This window comes from Narcine bancroftii, chromosome 3 (genome assembly GCF_036971445.1).
Source record: "Narcine bancroftii isolate sNarBan1 chromosome 3, sNarBan1.hap1, whole genome shotgun sequence".
NCBI lineage: Eukaryota > Metazoa > Chordata > Chondrichthyes > Torpediniformes > Narcinidae > Narcine > Narcine bancroftii.
The window spans coordinates 192,168,047-192,188,062 of NC_091471.1; the positions used below are offsets into that span (position 1 = coordinate 192,168,047).

At 41.0% G+C, this 20,016-nt stretch overlaps 1 protein-coding gene across 1 annotated transcript in view; it reads left to right on the top strand.

The window, feature by feature from the left end:
• The window catches only part of acox3 (acyl-CoA oxidase 3, pristanoyl), a 138,972-nt gene that overhangs the window by 73,958 nt on the left and 44,998 nt on the right, over positions 1-20,016 (top strand). Inside the window, 2 exon segments of the mRNA XM_069923121.1 lie at positions 18,654-18,691; positions 18,694-18,767. Of these exon segments, the coding sequence (XP_069779222.1) occupies positions 18,654-18,691; positions 18,694-18,767 (112 nt within the window).

Consider the following 20,016-nt stretch of genomic DNA (forward strand, 5'->3'; position numbering starts at 1 on the left):
TGTCACAATTTGGTGTATGCCTTCTCAAATAAAATTGACAGGCAAAAGTTAATTTTTGTCAAATTATCAGAGCTTTTCAAATGAATCATTTAATGGCACAATAACAGTGAGTAATGAGGCCATTTTGGAAAGTGTTTTGTGGTGTAATTCTGGGCCAGCTGTAAAAGCAAGTCAATGAAACAATGCCCAAGAGCACTTTACCGTAGTATGAGGAATGTCTCATTTGGACAGCTGCAACTGGGTGTGTAAAGGTTTTGTTTTTTATTAACTTCATGAATTCATTTGAAATGTATTGCTACTTTTTTTTTGAAGACTTTATTTAAAATTTTATAAATGTATTGCTACTTGACACAGTAATGCTCACATCACTAGTCTTTAAATGTTAACATTAAAATAAATCTCTAATCTATAACAGTAAACACCAAGAGCCAATTGAGCAATATATTTTAAGAAGAAAGCTTTACAATTTCACAGTTGTAATACCAACAGAACAATAAATTCCTTGTACAAACATTGAACTGGTGGAGAAATGCAACAGGTCAGACAGCATCCATGTGCAGAAATGGTCAGTCAGTTTCAGGTTGAAAGCCTTTTTTCAACACTAAAGTATAAAGAGGGCAATGTTATCCATATGAAGTGGAAGGTGTGGTGCACACAATAATCACATCGACATGATGGAGTGATTAAACGGCTTTAATTACCAAAAACCTGAGCATTACTGATACACTACTTGGCCAGGTTCCAGGTAGAGGAACAAGAGAGGGCAAGTCCGGGCACACCAGCCTTTATTGGGAGATCCGGGGAGGAGTCAAGGGAGGGGTTAGGAAAGGTCAAGGAGGTTTGGACTGGCCAGTCCTTACATCTCTGCAAGTGCCTTTCACCACAGAAGGAAGCTGAGGAGGCCTCAAGGTGATAGGGTATTGGACAGAAGGTGAGCGAGATGAAGTGAGACATGCATGAAGACGGAAACACAACTAAAGGAGGAAGGGAAGTTTGAGAAAATAAAAGAGCAGGACAGGGTAAAGATGAAATGCAAACAGTGGTGCCAGATTAAGGAGGAGAATACCTAAAACTAGAAAAATTAATGTTCAGGCCATAGGTTTTAGGCTATCCCGGAGCAATATGATGCACTCTTCTTCAAATTTACATTTGATCTTACCCTGACAATGGATGATGTCAAGGGCAGACCTATCAGTGTGGAAATAAATGGGTAAATTGAAATGGTTCACTGGGCATCCAATTTATTTTTGATCTCACCGATATAGAAGAGGTCACACCAAGTACAGTATGCAACAGAAGCTCTGCATCTCCTTGGTCTGTTTGTGGCCCTGGATGGAGGTGAGGGAGGGGAGATGTAGGGACAAATTTTGCATTTTCTGCGACTACAGCAGGAAGTGACAAGGTGAAAATGAGGTGGGGAGGGAAGGGAGTCTTGGAGAGACTGATGCTTGTGAAAAGCAGATAGAGGTATGGAGGGGAAGATGTGGCTGGTGGTGGTATCACGCTGATGTTGTGAAGTCTCAGAGGATGATGTGTTGGATGCGGAGGCTGGTGGGATGGAGAGTAGAGACCAAAGAGACTAAGGGGAGATGGAGGGAGGGTAGGGAGTGAAGGTAGAATTATGAGAAATTGAGGAGATATAGATACAGGCTTTATCAATGACAGTAGGGAGAAAAATGTTTATTAAAGAAAGGTGACATTTTGGATGTCTTGGAGTGGTAGGACACATCCTGGCAGCAGGAATGGAGGAATTACGAGAAAGTGATTATGTCCTTACTAGAAAAGGGGAGTGAAGAGGTATAATCCACATAGTAGTGGGGTATCCTTGCTTTTTATTGTGATGTCAACAGAACACACCTTCCTTGCTATGATCCAATACGATCTCTCCTTTTAAAATACTCTTTCTTCTCATTTTACTTTCTCTTTTTGTTGCACATGGTTCCTGTTTGTCACTTGCTCATTTCCCTCTCTGTGACTTTTTGCATTAGTCACATTTTAAGTGCTTGTGATCTTTTCTTCAATTTCCACATAATATGTTCAGTTCCAAATTATACTTCATACCTGCAGTGAACTTGAATTCACTGTCCATGTATAGATTAGACGGCCAACCCCTCCTCTTGGCTCTGCCCCCATCGGTCCCAATATAAACCCTGTTTTCCTGCCTTACCTCCAATTTACCTGAAGACCATTGTAGATACCGGCCATTAATTGTAAGCTAATAAAAGTGTGCTTGTGCTCCACACAAGTCTCTGAGAACTATCGATCACATTATAATTTTTTTAGCTTACCTTTGAAAATGGGATGGAAGCCCTATTGAATCCAGGCAAGCTCCAGGTTGACCCTCTGTACCCAGAGCCCCAGAAGAATTTGCCTAATGGTTGGAGTGCTTCCAGTCTTAACCTAGCAGCCACCCAAGAAGTCTTCCACTCTCCAGAGATCGGCCCTCCTTTTCTGAGTTGGTCCCAAGGGATATGCAGTCATCAGGGACTGCGTGATGTACAAGACGGCCATCAAAGGCCTGAAGGCCCATGACTTGAGGCCTCAGAACGATGTGCTTGCGAGACACTGACTCTCACAATGTCGGTAATGACAAGGTGACTCACTCGACGACTATGTTCTGGAATAATGGACACAGATGAGAAAGTGCCACTATGAAGTATTCTCAGCCCAGGGGAGAGAAGAAGAGCAAATCCTGGATACACTCGTGGCAGGAGTGAAATCGAGGTATGTGAGGCAGCAACTGCTAGAGTTCGGGAAGAAGGACCTTGCCCGTACACCCAATCTGGCAAAATCTCTTGAACAAGCCCAAATGGGAGTGGATGACCTCTCTAACGAAAGCAGTGCATTCTCAGAAGACCAGGCATGTGGAGCGCAGCCATCCCTGGTACCAACTACATGGCCACATGCAACCTGGGATGTCACTTCTGTGGACATGCCAAACACCCCCACGCCAGATGACCCGTGAAGGATTCCATGTGTTCAGGATGCAGAAAGAGGGGACATTGAGTGAAAGTCTGTCAGGCCAAGGGGAACCCCAGGAAGGTGACCACATGAGTGACCACTGAACCGTTGTTCGCCCCGTTCTCAAGCCCAGAATTGTGGGTCCCTGCCTCTCCATGTTGCTCACTGCCGCCATCTTGTTGCACGTCGTTGCAGGAACCACTACTGGAGGTGAAGCATCGAGGAAGTACGGAAGTGAAGCAATGGTGGGAATGGCAGCCATCTTGCTGCTCCTCATGGTCGACGCCATCTTCCCGGCCCTCAGACCAAGACGGCGTTGACAGGGAGAGCAATGCAGCCACCGGAGCGCTGGCATCAGTCATCCTTGACCAGGCAAAACCCCACCAGCTGAGCAACTCGATGAGAGAAGTGAGGGTAAATGGACATCTGATGGATTGCTTAATAGACACTGGCTCAACTGAGAGCTTTATAAACTCTACGACTGCTCGGCAGTACAACTTAAAGATTTACCCAACAGACTACCATACTTATCTAGCGTCGCAACCGTATTCAGCGAGATCTGTAAAAGGGGGGGAATTTTGCAAGTTCCAACTGTCTGTATTGAAAGGTTTCTGTGCTTCTGTGTTGCTGGGCCTAAACTTCCTGCTTTACCTTAAGAGCGTGACCACGGAGTATTCAGGCCCACTTCCTCCAATCACAGTGCAGAACAGAAGCTCCCAAAAGCCAGACACTACATGTAGTCTCTCCACGCTGAATATTGACACCCCCCCATTTCAGAACCTAACTTCCGACTGTAAGCCGATAGCCACAAAGAGCAGTCTATACAGTGCAGGGGACAGAGAATTTATTAGAGCTGCTCAAAGAAAAAAATAATTGAACCGAGCAACAGCCGTGGACAGCCCAGGTGGTAGTTGTATGGGGGAGAAAAGTCCAAGCTAGTAATTGACTATAGCCAAAATATTTATCACTTCACACTCCTCGACGCATACCTCCTCCCCCAAATCTCAGACATGGTGAATGAAATTGTGAAGTACCGGGTCTATTCGACCATCAAATTGAAACCTGCATAATACCAGCTGCCGATCCTTTCCGAGGACCATCCCTACACCACATTCGAGGCAGATGGACAGCTTTCTCAGTTCCTAAGGGTCCCTTTCGCTATTATGAATGAGGTCTCGGTCTTCCAGATGCAGATCGACAAAATGGTAGACAAGTATGAGTTAAGGGCTACCTTCCCCTACCTCGACAATGTCACCATTTGCTGACATAATCTGGAGGACCACGACACCAATCTTCAGAAGTTTCTCAGCGCAGCCATCTTGCTGCGCGTCGTGGCAGGAACCACTACTGGATGTGAAGCATCGAGGAAGTACAGAAGTGAAGCAATGGTGGGAATGGCAGCCATTCAAAGGCTCAAGCCTTTGTGGAGGCCATTGGGCACTGGAGACACTACCTGGCCAGCAGGAAATTCACTCTGCTCACTGCTCAGTGATCTGTAGCATTCATGTTCAATAATACGAACAGGGGCAAAATAAAGAATGACAAGATCATGAAGTGATCGAACTCTCCAACTATAACTGAGATAGTGTATAGGCCAGGTATGCCCAATGAGCCTCCAGATGCCCTATCCCAAGGAAGCTGTGCTGCTGCAGACACCAGCCAGTTGTGGTCAATTCACGATGAGCTCTGCCACCCGGGCATCACCCGCATGGCTCACTTCATCAAAGCACACAACCTGCCCTTCTCTATTGAAGACATCAGGGAAATGACAAGGTCATCCCAGGTCTTCACTGAGTACAAACTGCACCTGATAAAAGCTTCCCGCCCCTTCGAATGACTCACGTTGATTTCAAGGGCCCCCTTCCTTCCACCAACAGAAACGTGTACTTTCATAACATTATTGATGAGAACTCGCATTTTCCATTCGCCATCCCCTGCCCAGACACCACCACCCTCACAGACATCAGAGCTCTGCACTTCATTTTCACAATGTTCAGGTATCCCAGCTATATTTATAGTGACCAGGGCTCATCATTTATAAGCAAAGAGCTGCACCGATACTTGCTCATAAGAGGCATCGCCTTAAGCAGGACGACTAACTACAACCCCCGGGGGAACAGAGAAGTTGAAAAAGAGAACACAGCGGTTTGGAAAGCTGTGAAATTAGCTCTCCGGTCTAAAGGCCTTCCAGACTCAGGTTGGTAAGAGGTTCTGCCCACCACGCTCCACTCCATAAGATTGCTTCTCTGCACTGAGACCAATGTGACTCCTCACGAACAAATGTTTGCATTCCCAAGGAAATCCACATCGGGGGTCACTCTTCCAGTATGGCTAATGACACCAGGACAGGTACTGCTGAAAAAAAACATGTGAGGAGAAGAAAAACAGACCCTCTGGTCGAGAGAGTGCACCTACTGCACTCAAACCCGATGTATGCCTATGTGGCATACCCGGATGGCAGAGAGGATACTGTCTTGATCAGAGACCTGGCACCTTCAGGAACTGAGATCCCAATGCTCACAATAGGCCTGGAACCTCCAAATACCCTGTGCAGGGTTCTGGACGACACGGTTTCCACGCAAACATTAAATCCTGAACCCCCGAGTCCCCCTTTGAGTGCCAGTATCCAATACCCACAGGAGGCACAGGAAGTTCTGGAAGAGCAAAGTCCATCAGTTCTAAAGTGCTTGACCAGAATAACCAGACTCTCTGACAGACTCAACGTAAATAACTTGTGTTGGTGAACGTGGTCTCCATTTTCACATGCATTTTCAATGGTCTTCAGGTAACTTGGAGGTAAAGCGGGAAAACAGGCATTATATAAGGGCTAATGGGGGCATAGCCAAGAGGAGGGGTCGGCCATCTAATCTACCCATAGACAGTGAAGTCCAGTTCACTGCAATACCAAAGCATATCCTTGTCATTACATGGGGTCTAAACAGTGATATTGTGAAATTACATTCCAAGGCAGGGGTCACACAGAATTTTAATATGAGCTGTCCATGATTTTACATCAATAATTGCCACCCGATGTGGGAGCTCATTGCCAACTCATACAACAAGAATTCAATTACACATTCAGGGTTTTCAATCTACAAAACAATTGATTTAAAGATGTTAAAGAATTAGCATTCAGATTGCTATTTTGCAATCCCTGGTGGCCAACACACTGTACTAAAAAGAAATCTCGTCAAAACAGCCTTGAAGTTTTTTTTTATAATATTTTTGTAATTAACATATCTCTTCTTGAGGGATCCTGTTGGCACAAAATGCATGGACTTTATCATAAGTCAAGAAAATTAATGTGCAAAAGCCAGCTGTTGCTTCAAGGAATATTTATAAGAATTGGAATAGAGTACAATCCAACTGATCAAAATCCATTTATTACAGCAGATTTTACTTGGCATGCAGAGCACAGAAATGGGTCATTTGATCTCAACCATTGTTTCTGCTCCATGCACTGCCTCACACTGCCCTCATCTAGCCCCACCGCAGAGCCAATTTCTCTTCCCTCATTTATTCACATTCTCTCAAACCCATGCTGTTCACCTAAAGGAGGGAAACAAGAAAGTCTGTAGACCCTGTGATCATAGTAAATGCACAAGTTTCTCCAGAACTTTTATGCATTTTCTGCACACTTGAAAACATTTTAAGATCATAAGTCAGTGGAGTAGAAATAGGCTATTCAGCCTATTGAGTCTACCCTGCCATTTAGTCATGAGTCGATCCATTTTCCCATTCAGCCCCACTGCCTAGTCTTCTCCCCATAACCTTTGATGCCTATTAATCTGTGTGTTAAATATACCCAATGATCTGGCCTTCACAACTGCCTGTGGCAACAAATTCCACAGATTTACCACCCTCTGGCTGAAGAAATTCCTACGCATCTCTGTTCTAAGTGGATGCTCTTCAATCCTGAAGTTGTGCCCTCTTGTCCTGGACTCTCCTACTATGGAAAACAATCTTTCTACATCTACTTTGTCCATGCCTTTCAACATTCAAAATATTTTAAAGAGATTCCCCCTCATTCTCCTAAATTCCAATAAATACAGGCCCAGAGGTGTGAAGCACTCCTCGTATGATGATCCTTTCATTTCTGGAATCATCGTAGTGAACCTCCTTTGAACCCTCTCCAACTTCTGCATATCTTTTCTTAAATAAGGAGGCTAAAACTGCTTATATAATACTTCAAGTAAGGTCTCCCCAGTGCCTTTGTACTCCCTGAGCAAATGAATTACTTTTAAATTCCCTTGCATTAAATGATCTTTCATTTATGGCCCCTAATTTGACCTACAAGTAAAATAATCTCCAAACCTATCCTTTTAAACTCATCATATTTTTCTAGATATAAGAAATATTCTAATTAGGTCAGTAATTGAATTGGAATCAGAATTTATTGTCAGGAACATGTCACAAAATTCATTATTTTGCAGGAGTACCACAGTGCAAAAATTTCTATAAACCACATTTCAAAATAAATAAAAATAGTGCAAGAAAAAGACCAAGTAAGATAGTATCTATAGTTTATTGTTCATTCAGAAATCTGATGGCAGAGGGAAGAAGCTATCCTTATGCCACTGAGTGCTCGTCATAAGTCTTTTGTATCTTTTTCCCAATGGCAGCAGAGTGAAGAGGGCATGGCATAGTTGGTGGTGGTCCTTAAGAATAGAGGTTGCTTTCTTAAGAAACCGCCTCTTGTAGATGTCCTTGATGGAGTGAAGACTGGTGTCCATGATGTCGCAAGCCTAGTTAACAACCATCTGAAGATTTTTCCTGTCCTGAGCATACCAGATAGTGATGCAACCAGACAAAATGCTACATCTGTAGAAGTTTTTGGCTACATATCAAATCTTCTCAAATTCCTCTCAAAGTATATCCGCTGGTGAGCCTTCTTTGTGATTGCAACCACATGGAGATTCCAGGACAGATCCTCAAAGATGTTGACACCCAGGAATTTGAAGTTCTTGACCCTCTCAACTCCTCGTTGGTTCATGTTTTCCTGATTTCTCCTCAAGTCCACAATCATCTGCTTGATTTCACTAATGTTAAGTGTAAGGTTGTTGTGACACCACGCAACTCACTGATCTCCCTCCTGTACGCTTCCTCATTGCCATTCTGCATGAATGAAATTCTTGCAGTCTTCCCCTCTTTAATCTGTCTGACCTATCTTCAATACCTCATATACATATATGTTGAATGTTATGTTTGCTTTTATATTGATAGAGGTGTGTGAATTTCAGTGTATTAATAATGTTAAAATTCATGTACCTCTATGAATTGTTTCCCACATTTATTTGATAAATTAATGTAAACAAAATGTATTTATTTTAGTTTTGTACCTTTATCTTAGAATCTTAGAAGTTAAAATAGCCCAGGATAGTAAATTGACCATAAAATATTTGATTGTACCCATTGAAACTATGTTGGAATCTCTTGTAGTAATGTCCACATGAAAATGTTCTCCTTAAGAATTAACTGTTAATTAATATGTTATCCACATATTTTCAGTGGTGCACTCTGTCTCGGTCTTTCTATCTCTGTATTGCTCTTCTACTTATCCTTATCCCAAGAACAATCTGCACTGATCAAGTTGTCAGCAGCCAAAACAAGTGCCCATCAATTAAGAGTCTCGATGGAATGACTTGAAAGATAAAAAGAGAGGTTTTAAGTGAGAATCCCAGGAATTAAGGTCTTAACAAATGAAATTGTCAGTGAGGCCCCACTTTGACTTAGCAGCTGACAAAGCTGTCATTGTTTAATGTTTGTGAAGGTTTTTGTTCGAAACTCCCATCTTTCTGTCTGCCTAGACTCTTTTTTTGTTCCATCTATATTTGCCTACAGGAAAAAGAATCTGATCTGTTGTCTTGATTGGTGACTGGGTGTGGATGTGTGCAGGGGTTTGCAGAGAAAAGATGAGGCTATGTGTTACTGTGTGTCTCTTTGGAGGATTTGGTGAAGCAGGGCATCAAGATATCTGTATGAGGCTAATGGTGAATGAATTAGAAAGGATGTGTTTGTGCACTTCGGTTGACAAATATGAAGGGTGAATAGCAATGCATTTATCAGTAAGGTGGGAAAGGGAGAACTGACAATTAGTAGTAATTTTGTGTTTGACCTGAGTATGTGAGTAGCTGGCATTGAATTTAGAATTCTCACCTTTTCATATTTGATGCAGTCATATTTCTTATTCTGCTCTATTCTTGGTAGAATCATATAGCATGGAAACTGTCCATTCAGTCCAACTTATCCATGGTGGCATGTGGGCACCCTTCCATATTATTCCTATAGCCTAACACTTAGTCCATAACCCTCTCTGCTAAGTAATTCAAGTACTCATCCAGACACTTCTTAAATCCTTCAACCTCAATTTCAACCATTTTCTCAGGCTTTCCCAGATTACTTACCACTTTCTGGATGAAGAAGATCTGCTTCATATTCCCTCAATGGCATGACACTCCTGTCAGCTCCTGGCTGTTGCTTTGGATGACCTCCGTGCTCTCAGTCACATAGATGATCTCTCCTCTGTTGAAGATTTGCAGCATCAGTATCTCCAGATCCCGATCTGGAAACCTGGGAGTGCTTTTCATTCTCCTACTATTTTCCCATCCTGACCATCTGTTACTAGTTGCATCAATGGTGCAAATGTGTGTTTGTGTGTGTGTGTGTGTGTTGTGCAGGTCCTTTAGGCATTGCAACTACATTCTGACAGCTGCACTACTACTTCCTGGCATACGAGGAAGTAATAAGAATTAAAAAGTGCCCATACTTAAACATGAGACGTGTGAGGAAAGATTAAGTATTTTGCAATGTTTTCAATCGGTATTAGTGCCATAGTAATCAACATTTCAAAATTGAGGCAGAAGATTTTTGGGACAATAAATACACATACAATGAAATATTATGTTCTTTCTGCAGAAACATGCTAAAATGGTTGAATTGGTTAGGGACATGATTGGGAGGGATATTGGAGAGGTGAAAGATAATTCGGGAGAGGAAACATTAAGGTGTAGTGGGTGCACAGTACGGTATTGCGAACCGCCACCGTCAGTTCACAGACTTACCTGACACATCGCGGGCTAGCAGTGCTGGGCACCAAAGCACAGCGAGTGGATCAGATGAAGCCCCTGCCTAAAGCGGCGGGGCGCTAATGACTTATAGCTTTAACCTGCTGGTCATGTGGACCAGCAGCTGTTCACTACCGAGCTCATTAACAGGCAGGAAATAAAAGGTCTGTGTATGTCTGCAATAAACCAGTCTTGAGTTGACTACCTTTGTGTGTGTTTGCCTTTATTTAGTAGCATCTACCATAGTCGCCGCTACAAAGGAGTGAATCAGAGAGTAGTGGTGGATCTGGTAAAATATCCAGTCCAGTAACTTAAAAATTTAAAAGAAGAATCTGCTTGAATAAAATAGTTGTTTCAAACTGTGCCAAAGGCCCAGTTGAAGTTGTCTGTTTGAACGAATGGTGAAGCAGAGTTCAGCCCTCTCCATTGTGTCATCCACATACTTATTTAACATGGTACAAATTTGTATAGGTAGCGTCAAAATGAGGGTGACATGCTGTTGCTGTAATTGCACACTACCATGTCCAACACCTTTTATTCAACGTGCACACAACGTGTCTGAATCTTGAACAGCCAGAAGCTGTGATCCATATTATTACCAACACAGGGAGAAATTAGATGAGGTTCTGTATCCAGATTTGAAAGACAAAAAAGATCAAGAAGCAGGATCTCAAAAATAGTAATCTCTAGATTTCTCCCAATGCCCTGCCCTGCCCAGTTAGTTGAGAAATAGAAAAGCTAATGATTCCGTGACAAGAGACATGATGCCTGAAGGGAAAGTTTGGGATTCTTGAGTTTTTGGAACTGATGATGCATTCAGTGGGACCGGTTCAGCACAAAGTGCCTCATCAGTACAAGCTTGTGCTTGGACTACTTCATTATCATCTTTGTGGATTTTACTGAGAACTGTGAAAACATTTCATTTGATGACCTGGAAAACGTCATTGACAAAGCATATGGTCACACTTATTGCAGGGTTCCACCAGGATAAATTCCATCCAAATTATCCTACAACTGTATATTTATTTGGCTTCCAGGAATAACATGATCTTTTTACATGCAAGTGTGGCTTCAGTCAATATGGCAGTGCCTTTGATTTCACTGACATCAATTTTGTTAGGAGTTTTTGATTACATCCTTACGTCAAGATTGTATTGATGATGAGAATAGCTACCCATGTTTCCTTTGGCTTTTAGTTATTACATCCTTGTTATGGTGCATAAACAGTGCCCTCCATAATGTTTTAGTCAAATAATCTTTTTCCTTTATTTGCCCCCGTGCTCCAAAATTTAAAATTTGCAATCAAACAATTTACATGTGATTAAAGTGCCCATTCCAGATTTTATTCAGGTACACAATGCTTTATCCGGAATCCTTGGGGGACAGTGTTCTGAATTGGTTTTTTTTCTGGATTTCAGGCAGCTGCCTCAGATTTAAGCCCACCCAAATTGTGCTGCTGTATCCACCCCCTTCCAGTCGCGCTCGCGTCTCTCTCCCCCCCCCCACCCAACCTAGTCACACTGCTGTCTCTTTCTCTCTCTCTCTCTCTCTCTCTCTCTCTCTCTCTCTCTCTCTCTCTCTCCCTGCTGTACCAGCAGCAGGAAAAAAAAATGCCGGTTTTTGGAGCTTTCCAGATTTTAGATGTCCGGATAAAGGATTGTGTACCTGTATACATTTTAGTTTGACCATGTGGAAATTGTAGCACTTTTTTATATATAGGCCCCCCCCTCCCCTCCCCATTTTAGGGCTCCATATTGTTTGGGACATTTGGCTTCACAAGTATTTGTGAGCACTCAGGTATATTTAATTGCTTCATTGGTGCAGGTATAAGAGAGCTCGCTTGCTTCTAAGCTTTTGATCACCTTAGGATCAACATGAGGACCAGAGTTTTTTTTAATTTAAATTTAGACATACAGCACAGTAGCAGGCTATTTTGACCCAAGAGTCCGTGCCGACCAATTTACACCCAATTAACCTACACCCCTGGTACGTTTTGAACAGTGGGAGGAAACCGGAGCCCCCGGGGAAAACTGTCTCAGACACAGGGAGAACATACAAACTCCTTACAGATAACATGGGATTTGATCTCCAGTCCCAATCACTGGCACTGTAAAGGCATTGTGCTAACTGCCTCGCCAACCGTGTTGTCCCAATGAAAATCAAAGCAGCCATTATGAGGCTGAAAAACAAGAATAAAATGGTAAGTGACATCCCCAAAATCTTAGGATTATCAAAATGAAGTGTTTGGAGCATCATTAAGAAAAGAAAAGTGTACTGGTGAGCTCAGTAATCATGAAGAGACTGGTAGCCAAGGAAGACCTCGATGGCTGATGACAGAAGAATTCTCATCACAATGAAGAAAAATCCTCAAATGCCTGTCTGACAGATCAGAAACACTCTTCAGGAAGCAGGTGTGGATGTATCAGTGATTATTGTCGACAGAAGGCATCATGAACAGAAATACAGAGGCTTAAATACAGGGGCTTCACTGCAAGATGCAAACTACGAGTTAGTTACAGAAGCAGGATGGTCAGATTATAGTTTGCCAATAAGTATTTAAAAGAGCCTGCAGAATTATGGAAAAGGATCTTGTGAACAGATGAGACCAAGATTAACCTGTATCAAAGTGATGGCAGGAGCAAAGTGTTGAGGCATAAAGGAACTGTCAAGATCCAAAGCATACTGCCTCATCTGTGAAACATGGTGGTGGGGGTATAATGCCTGGGCATGTATGGCTGCCACAGGTTCTGGTGCGCTTATCTTCATTGATGATGTAACTGCTGATGGCCATAGAAAAATGAATTTTGAGATGTATAGACACCTTATCTGCTCAGGTTCGATCAAATGCCTCCAAACTCATTGGATGGTGCAGCAAGACAATGATCCCAAACATACTGCTAAAATAACAAAGGAATTTTTCAAAGTTAAAATGTGGAATATTCTTGAATGACCAAGGCCGTGATCCAATTGAGCATGCCTTCCATATACTAAAGAGAAAACTTAAAGGGACAAGCTCCCGAAGTGCTGAAGATGGCTGCAGTAGAAGCCTGGCAGAGCATCACCAGAGAAGATACTCAGCACCTGGTAATGGCTGTAAATCAGAGATTTCAAGTAGTCATTGCTTGCAAGAGATATGCAACAAAGTACTAAACATGATTACTTCAACATTGCTATGTCCCAAATATTATGGTGCCCTGAAATGAGGCGATTATGTTTAAAAAAAACTGCTGTAATTTTCACATGGTCAAACCAAAATGTACACAAGTAACCTTGAATAAAATCTGGCATGTGCACTTTAATCACGTGAATTGTTTGATTATAAAGTTAAAACTGTAGAGCATGGGCAAATAAAGTAAAAAAAATATTTGTCCCAAACTTTTTGGAGGGCATTGTAAATGTCATGAAGAGATACCCAGCTATACATCTCTGTAAACAGATTGTGCAGCAAAAACCTTTATGTACCTGTGTCCAATCCCCATTCTGGTGAAGACAAGTCCTTTGGGCAGGATTTTTTTTAAATTAAGAGATAGAGCATTGTAACAGGCCCTTCCTGCCTACAATCCCACTCTGCCCAAATACACCCATGTGACCAATTAACAGACCAACTCCATACATTTTTGGAATATGCTTCAATCTTAAAAACTTTGGTAATTCTTTGGTGCACCTTAACGTCACGCTGCATAATTTTTAATCCAAGTGGACATCATTTTAGATAATATTGTTCTGATCTGCTCCTGCTGGGATTTTCTCATCTGAGAAAATGCACCCATGACACTGATTCCAAAATTGATTCCAAGACATTTTGTACCGTTCGTATATCTGCCTTCACCCCATTGCCTTGCAGTAACTGCATTTTTGTGTCAAGTTAAATATACCACAGAATGCTTCTGTTCATGTTACCCCCGAAGATGTTGACTTCTGCAACTTTACTGAATGCACCTTTACACCTTGAGAATGGAGCCTCAAAACAGAAATGTAAGAGGTAGGCAGATCATATGGAAAGGTAAAATATTTCTGTATTTTTTAAAAATACCAACTAGCACAGGGGGTCATGAGGGATGATGTAATTGATCATCCCCATAAAATACCATAGGTTTCAGAGGATGGTGCACAAGAGAAAGACATTAGTTGATTGTGCTTTAAAAATATTTTTTTATTTGCACATTTTCTATGCATTGGCTTATGAAGTAAAAACATGAGGATTAGATCATCAGGACTCCAAGGCATTGAAAAACTATGAACACATAACTTGTGTGTGCCTGTGATTTATTGGCATTTCCCTTTTCTGGCTTGGTTAATTTTTTTTTTACCTATTCAAGCAATGATAAAACAAAGCATGAGGTCATACTTGATACGATATAGACAAATGCTACACTTTCTTTTTTTTTTGTGCCTGCCTGGTTTGACAGAGAAAATGTTAGGGCCTCTTTAGAAACACTATTTGAATTGATCAGCTGAAAGTTCGAAATGGATACAAAAGGCACCCATCATGGAACCAAAGACCTTTTTTCCATTAGTAAAATGGCATTTGTATTAAAAAGGATAAGAATTGGGTCTCGTAAATTCTGCCTCAATGCTGTTGTTGGACCAATGCCATCAATGGTAAGGGGAACAGAATGAAAATAGCAGATGACAGTGTATGAAACAATTCCTCTGGGTGGTAACATTTGTATGTTTACAAAATACATTCTTCATTAATAATAAAATTGTGCACATATGCATGAAGGCACTTAAAATTTCAGCGAAAATGCTTAACTTAGCTTCTTGTTAAGAAACTTTTTCTGATGTAATGTTGCATGGTAATTTGAGAATTTTATTCCTGAGACTTGGGATAAATGCAAGGTTGACTTACAGGTTGAATCAATGGTAAGGAAGGCAAATGCTATGCTATCAGTCATTTGGGAGGACTAGAAGGTAAAAACAAAAATGTAATGCTGAGGCTTTGAAAGGTGTTCGTCAGACCATATTTGGAATATTGTGAGCAGTTGTGGGTTCCATGTCAAAGGAAGGGTGTGCTGGCATTGGGAGGCCACACAGGAGGTTTATAAAAATGATTCCAGGCATTAGAGGGTTTATACATGAGGAGTGTTTGACGGCCCTGGCTCTGTACTCGCTGAAGTTTAGAAAGATGAGGAGGGATTTCATTGAAACCTACTGAAAATTTAAAAGACTGGGTAGAATGGACATGGGTAAGATGTTTCCCAGAGTGGGAGAATCCAGGACCAGAGGGCACAGCCTCAGAATAAAAGAATGTCCCTTTAGAGCAGTGAAGAGGAGAAATTTCTTCAGCCAGAGGGTGGTGATTCTATGGATTTTGTTGCCACAGAGGGCTGTAGTGGCCAAGTCATTGGGTGTATTTAAGGTTGATAGGTTGTTGATTAGTAAGGATGTCAAAAGATATAGGAGAATGGAGTTGAGAGGGAGGATACATCAGCCATGATTTGAATGGCATGCAGACTTGATGGCCAATTGCAGAATTGTGCTCCTAGACCTTATAGTGTTATAGTCTTACATGAATGACTCCTAACTTTTTTTTTTGCACTCATTAGCTTTAGAAGTTCTGGTTCATTTAATAGGTGCCTGACAGTGGCAGACTTTAATGAACCAGAGATATACAATGCCATTAAATTAGAAATTCATGCAAGACTACAACTCATTGGGAGGTTTAGGTATAGCAATAGACATATTCAGTCAACATTTTTGTCATTTTATGGAGAATGGACATTGAAGTTTTGGACTAATTTTAATTGGACAACAGACTACAGTACTCTTTCAATATTGGAATTAGTCAGTTTAGCTTTAAATGCCATCAAAGGGCTAATCTACTGAATTTTTAGGGTATGTTGTTTACTTTTTCAATTCTGACATTTAATAAAGATCAAAATGGAGCTACCAAAACATTTAAATGCACATCAGAGTCTGCATGTCAGGTTAATCACATAGAAATTGGTTTTTATCCTTTTACAATGCACAAAGTGTTGCTATGTTTAGTCTTAATGGGCCAATGGGAGGAACATGAAAAAAAAGTTATATTTAGTGAAATTTACTTTTAAAATATTATCCTTACTAACTTTGTTGAAACCCTGCCGATGTTCTCTGATGGTTCCACTATTATATGTGCACTGATCCCTGGGAAGCAAGTCAAATACTCAAAATATATTTTCCATATTAGGTGTCATTTTGTACCTTGAAGACGATGGAGAAAAGAGAAAACTAGAGAAGAGAAGGGGCAACAGTGTAGAGAAGTGAGATAGGGGATGTGCTGATCCAGCCTTTTAAACTCTCACGCATTAAAACTTTGGTAAGGAACAAGACCATCAAGGGACTAATGATTAAACCATCTTGCGGTGAAGTGAGAAATGTAAAGTTGTGATATTTATTGGTCATGCCTGAGTGCAATAGTACAGGACAGAAAAAAAATAGATGCAGAAGGACCATTGGCAAAAGCAGGAGCACTGTGATTTACACTTGCCACTGACTTGAAGAGGAAATTGCTTTTACATTAGCAAGTTATTTTAAAGGTTGGAGGTTGCATATTACTGGTCCAATTTCTGTTGGGAAGGCATACATGATTGTTTTAATGATTGATGTTATCAGGTTCACGAGTAAAGCCACATAAATAGAAGTCACACTTTGTCAAATAGTGCTGTGCCAGAAGAACCCAGTTATTATCACAAAGAGTTGGACTTACAATGGATAAATATCAAACATTCCTAAAATTGATGTTATATTGCATTTGCTACATCAAAATTAAGCTTCTGGCTGCACCCTCCAGTTTCAAGGCCACTGTATTGTTTTTCAGATCTGTCCATCTTCAGCAAAGCCTGTATTTCTAGCGCTCCCTTAATTGGATTGAATGGATTTCAAGGCCATTTCAGAGTATGTTTTAAAATCACCTATTTCTGCAGATGACATGAAGGTTGGAGGTGTTGTGGATGGTGCAGAGGGTTGTCGATGGCTACAATGGGATATGGACAGGAAGCAGAGTTTGCCAGAGAACTGGCAGATGGAGTTTAATCCAGAAAAGTGCAAAGTGATACAATTTGGAACATCAGAATTGAGTGCAGAGTAAAAGATTAATGGCAGAATTCTTAGTCGTGCCTTGAAACAAGAGATCTTGAAGTCCAGGTCCATAGATCCCTCAAGATTGCCACACAAGCCGACGGAATGCCAAATGCACAAGGTGTGTTGACCTTCATTCGTCAGGGGATTGAATTCAGGAGCCACAAGCTAATATTACAGCTCTATAAAATTCTGCTTGGATTATTGCTTTCAGTTCTGGTCACCTCATTAAAAGAAGGATGTGGAAGCCCTGGAGAGGATGCAAAGGAGAATAATCAGGATGCTTCCTGGGTTGGAGAACACATCTTATGAGGAAAGGTTGAACAAGCTAAGGCTTTTCTCTTTGAAATGGCTGAAGATAAGAGGCAATTTAATAGATGTGTGTAAGATTGTAATAGGCATAGTTCGAGTGGACAGCCACCACCTTTATCTCAGAGAGGCAATGACCAATACCAAAGGTAAATTTGTTTAAGGTGAGTTGAGGAAAGTTTAGGGGAGACGTCAGAAGTTGCATTTTTTTTAAACACAGAATGTGGTAGGTATCTGGAATGCACTGCCAGGGTTAGCAGTTGAGGTTGATAGAACCACTAATTCTGGCTGGGCATTAAGAGGCTCTTGGATAAGTCACATGGATGCAAGTAAAAAGTTGGGGTTATGGACTGTGAAGGAGGGAAGGGTTAGATTGATCATGGAGTAGGGCTATATAGATCGGCCCAACATTGTGGGGTGAAGGGTCTGTATTCTGTTGTAGTGTTCTAAGTTCTTATGAATCTGGAGTTACTTTATACACCAGACCAGATAAAATTGTTATTTTTTTTAACTGAAGGGCATCAGTGAAGCAACTAGTGAAGCAATTTAGTACTTTTATGGTCATTATTACTCAGAATTTTTAATTCTAGCTGATTAACTGAATTCAGTTTCCACAGGTGCTAAAATGGGATTTGAGCTTGTACTCTTCTTTGAGCTACTAATCCAGATCTGAACACTACACCAATGCCTTTTACTTGTCTACTTTGTGGCATCAGTGATAGAAACATCAAAATCTGTTTAATTCAGGAAAGAGAGGGTGAGCGTGAGTCTCTTACCCTTTTACTGTATTGTTTCATTTTTATCAGGGCTGTGGAATCAGTAGAAATGAATTTAAAGTGAGTATGGAATAGATATTATAAAAAGAGTATGGACTCACAAAAAATCATGTTGACTCATCCATCTAGAGGCCAAACAATTGAAATTATCCAAAACATAGTTAGGTCCAGTTGTGGAAGAATCAATAAACTGACGACAATGTTGTTTTTATCTTCTCTAACATTATATAGTAAGCAAATAATGACTGTTTCTCAATGTCCATAATTGCTACTGAATTGACCAATTAATTTTTGCATCTGATCGTCAACAGTGAAAGAACATGTATCTCACGCAAATGTATGCTCTTGATTCGGAACACAGATAATCAGTATGGTCAAAATACAAGCATACATTGGGTTACTTCACTCTTAACTCAAGTCTTTTAGATGTGTTCAATCATGATTTCTAGTAATGAGTCCCCTAATTTACTTACACTTCTCTTTCAGTTGCATTGGCTGCATACAAATGGCTTGTTTGCTACCTGAGAGCCTCATGAAACTTGATGAGGAAAAGAAGTCAGGGAGATCGGACTCTGAGTGCAGAAACAACAGTCAGGTAAATAGTTTTTAGAGGAAAATTATCCAAGTGGCTATTCCTGAATAATAATTTAACTGTTGAGCAAGTATAAAACCTTATTACATGTTGCTTGGTATTAGATGATTACTCCTAACGCAGTGGTTCTCAACCTTTTTCTTTCCACTCACCTACCACTTTTAGCATTCCCTCTGCCATCGGTGCTCTGTGATTAGTAAGGGATTGCTTAAGGTGGTATGTGAGTGGGAAGGGAAGGTTGACCCAATTGCTACTGAAATATTTTGCTTGATAAAAATGGTCATTGCCCCATTTCCTTTGGAGTTATGAAACTATGCATATAACATGTCAATTAGGTAAAATTAAAACTGTGGTTTTCAAACTTTTTATTTCCAACCACATACCACCTTAAGCAATCCCTTACTGTCTGCCTGTCCCGCATCGGACTTGTCAGCCACAAACGAGCCTGCAGCTGATGTGGACATTACCCCTCCATAAATCTTCGTCCGCGAAGCCAAGCCAAAGAGAGAGACATTAATCACAGAGCACCTATGGGATAGGCTGTACTTAAAGTAGTATGTGAATGGAAAGAAAAAGGTTGAGTACCACTACTCTAATGTATTGATTGATGTTGTAATCATCTGCTAATCATACAACAATAAGAAAAATTGTCAATTATGAATGTTTACAGAAAATGCTCATCCGTCCAACAATATCCAATCAGTTAAAAAAAATTGATGTTCTTTCCTTGGCTGCATTTACTCCGCTCTCTATTTTCATTGAGAGGTAGTTCCCAAGATGAGGAAAATGGTCTATATTTTCCAGGAGTTCATCCGAGGTTGGTCAGAGACCATTGTTGTGCCAATATGAAGCCTGTTTCCTAATATGCAATAGCGAAAAAGACGATGATGAAATTCACCATCATCTTCAGTGCACCAGCACAGACTTTGGTCATCTCAGAAAAGAGTATATGAAGAACAAGACTTAACCTGCCTCACAGCTCATGGACTGTTCTGCAGGTTACGATGCACTGTGGTCATGGAGTAACCATAACGGGCACTTCAAAATATTTGAAAGAACCCCAAATATTATCCTTCCAATCATTATATACATCATCTCTCAGGTCAATAAATCAGAGTATTGAGAGCATAGTTACACCTCTGGCAGCTCCAGCAACAGACCATGTTATTTGCAAGCCCAATACCAGACACAAGCAACAGCAACTTCAGTCCAAGCTCTGTCATGGCAAGGTGGACAAAGTGAAAGATTCAAG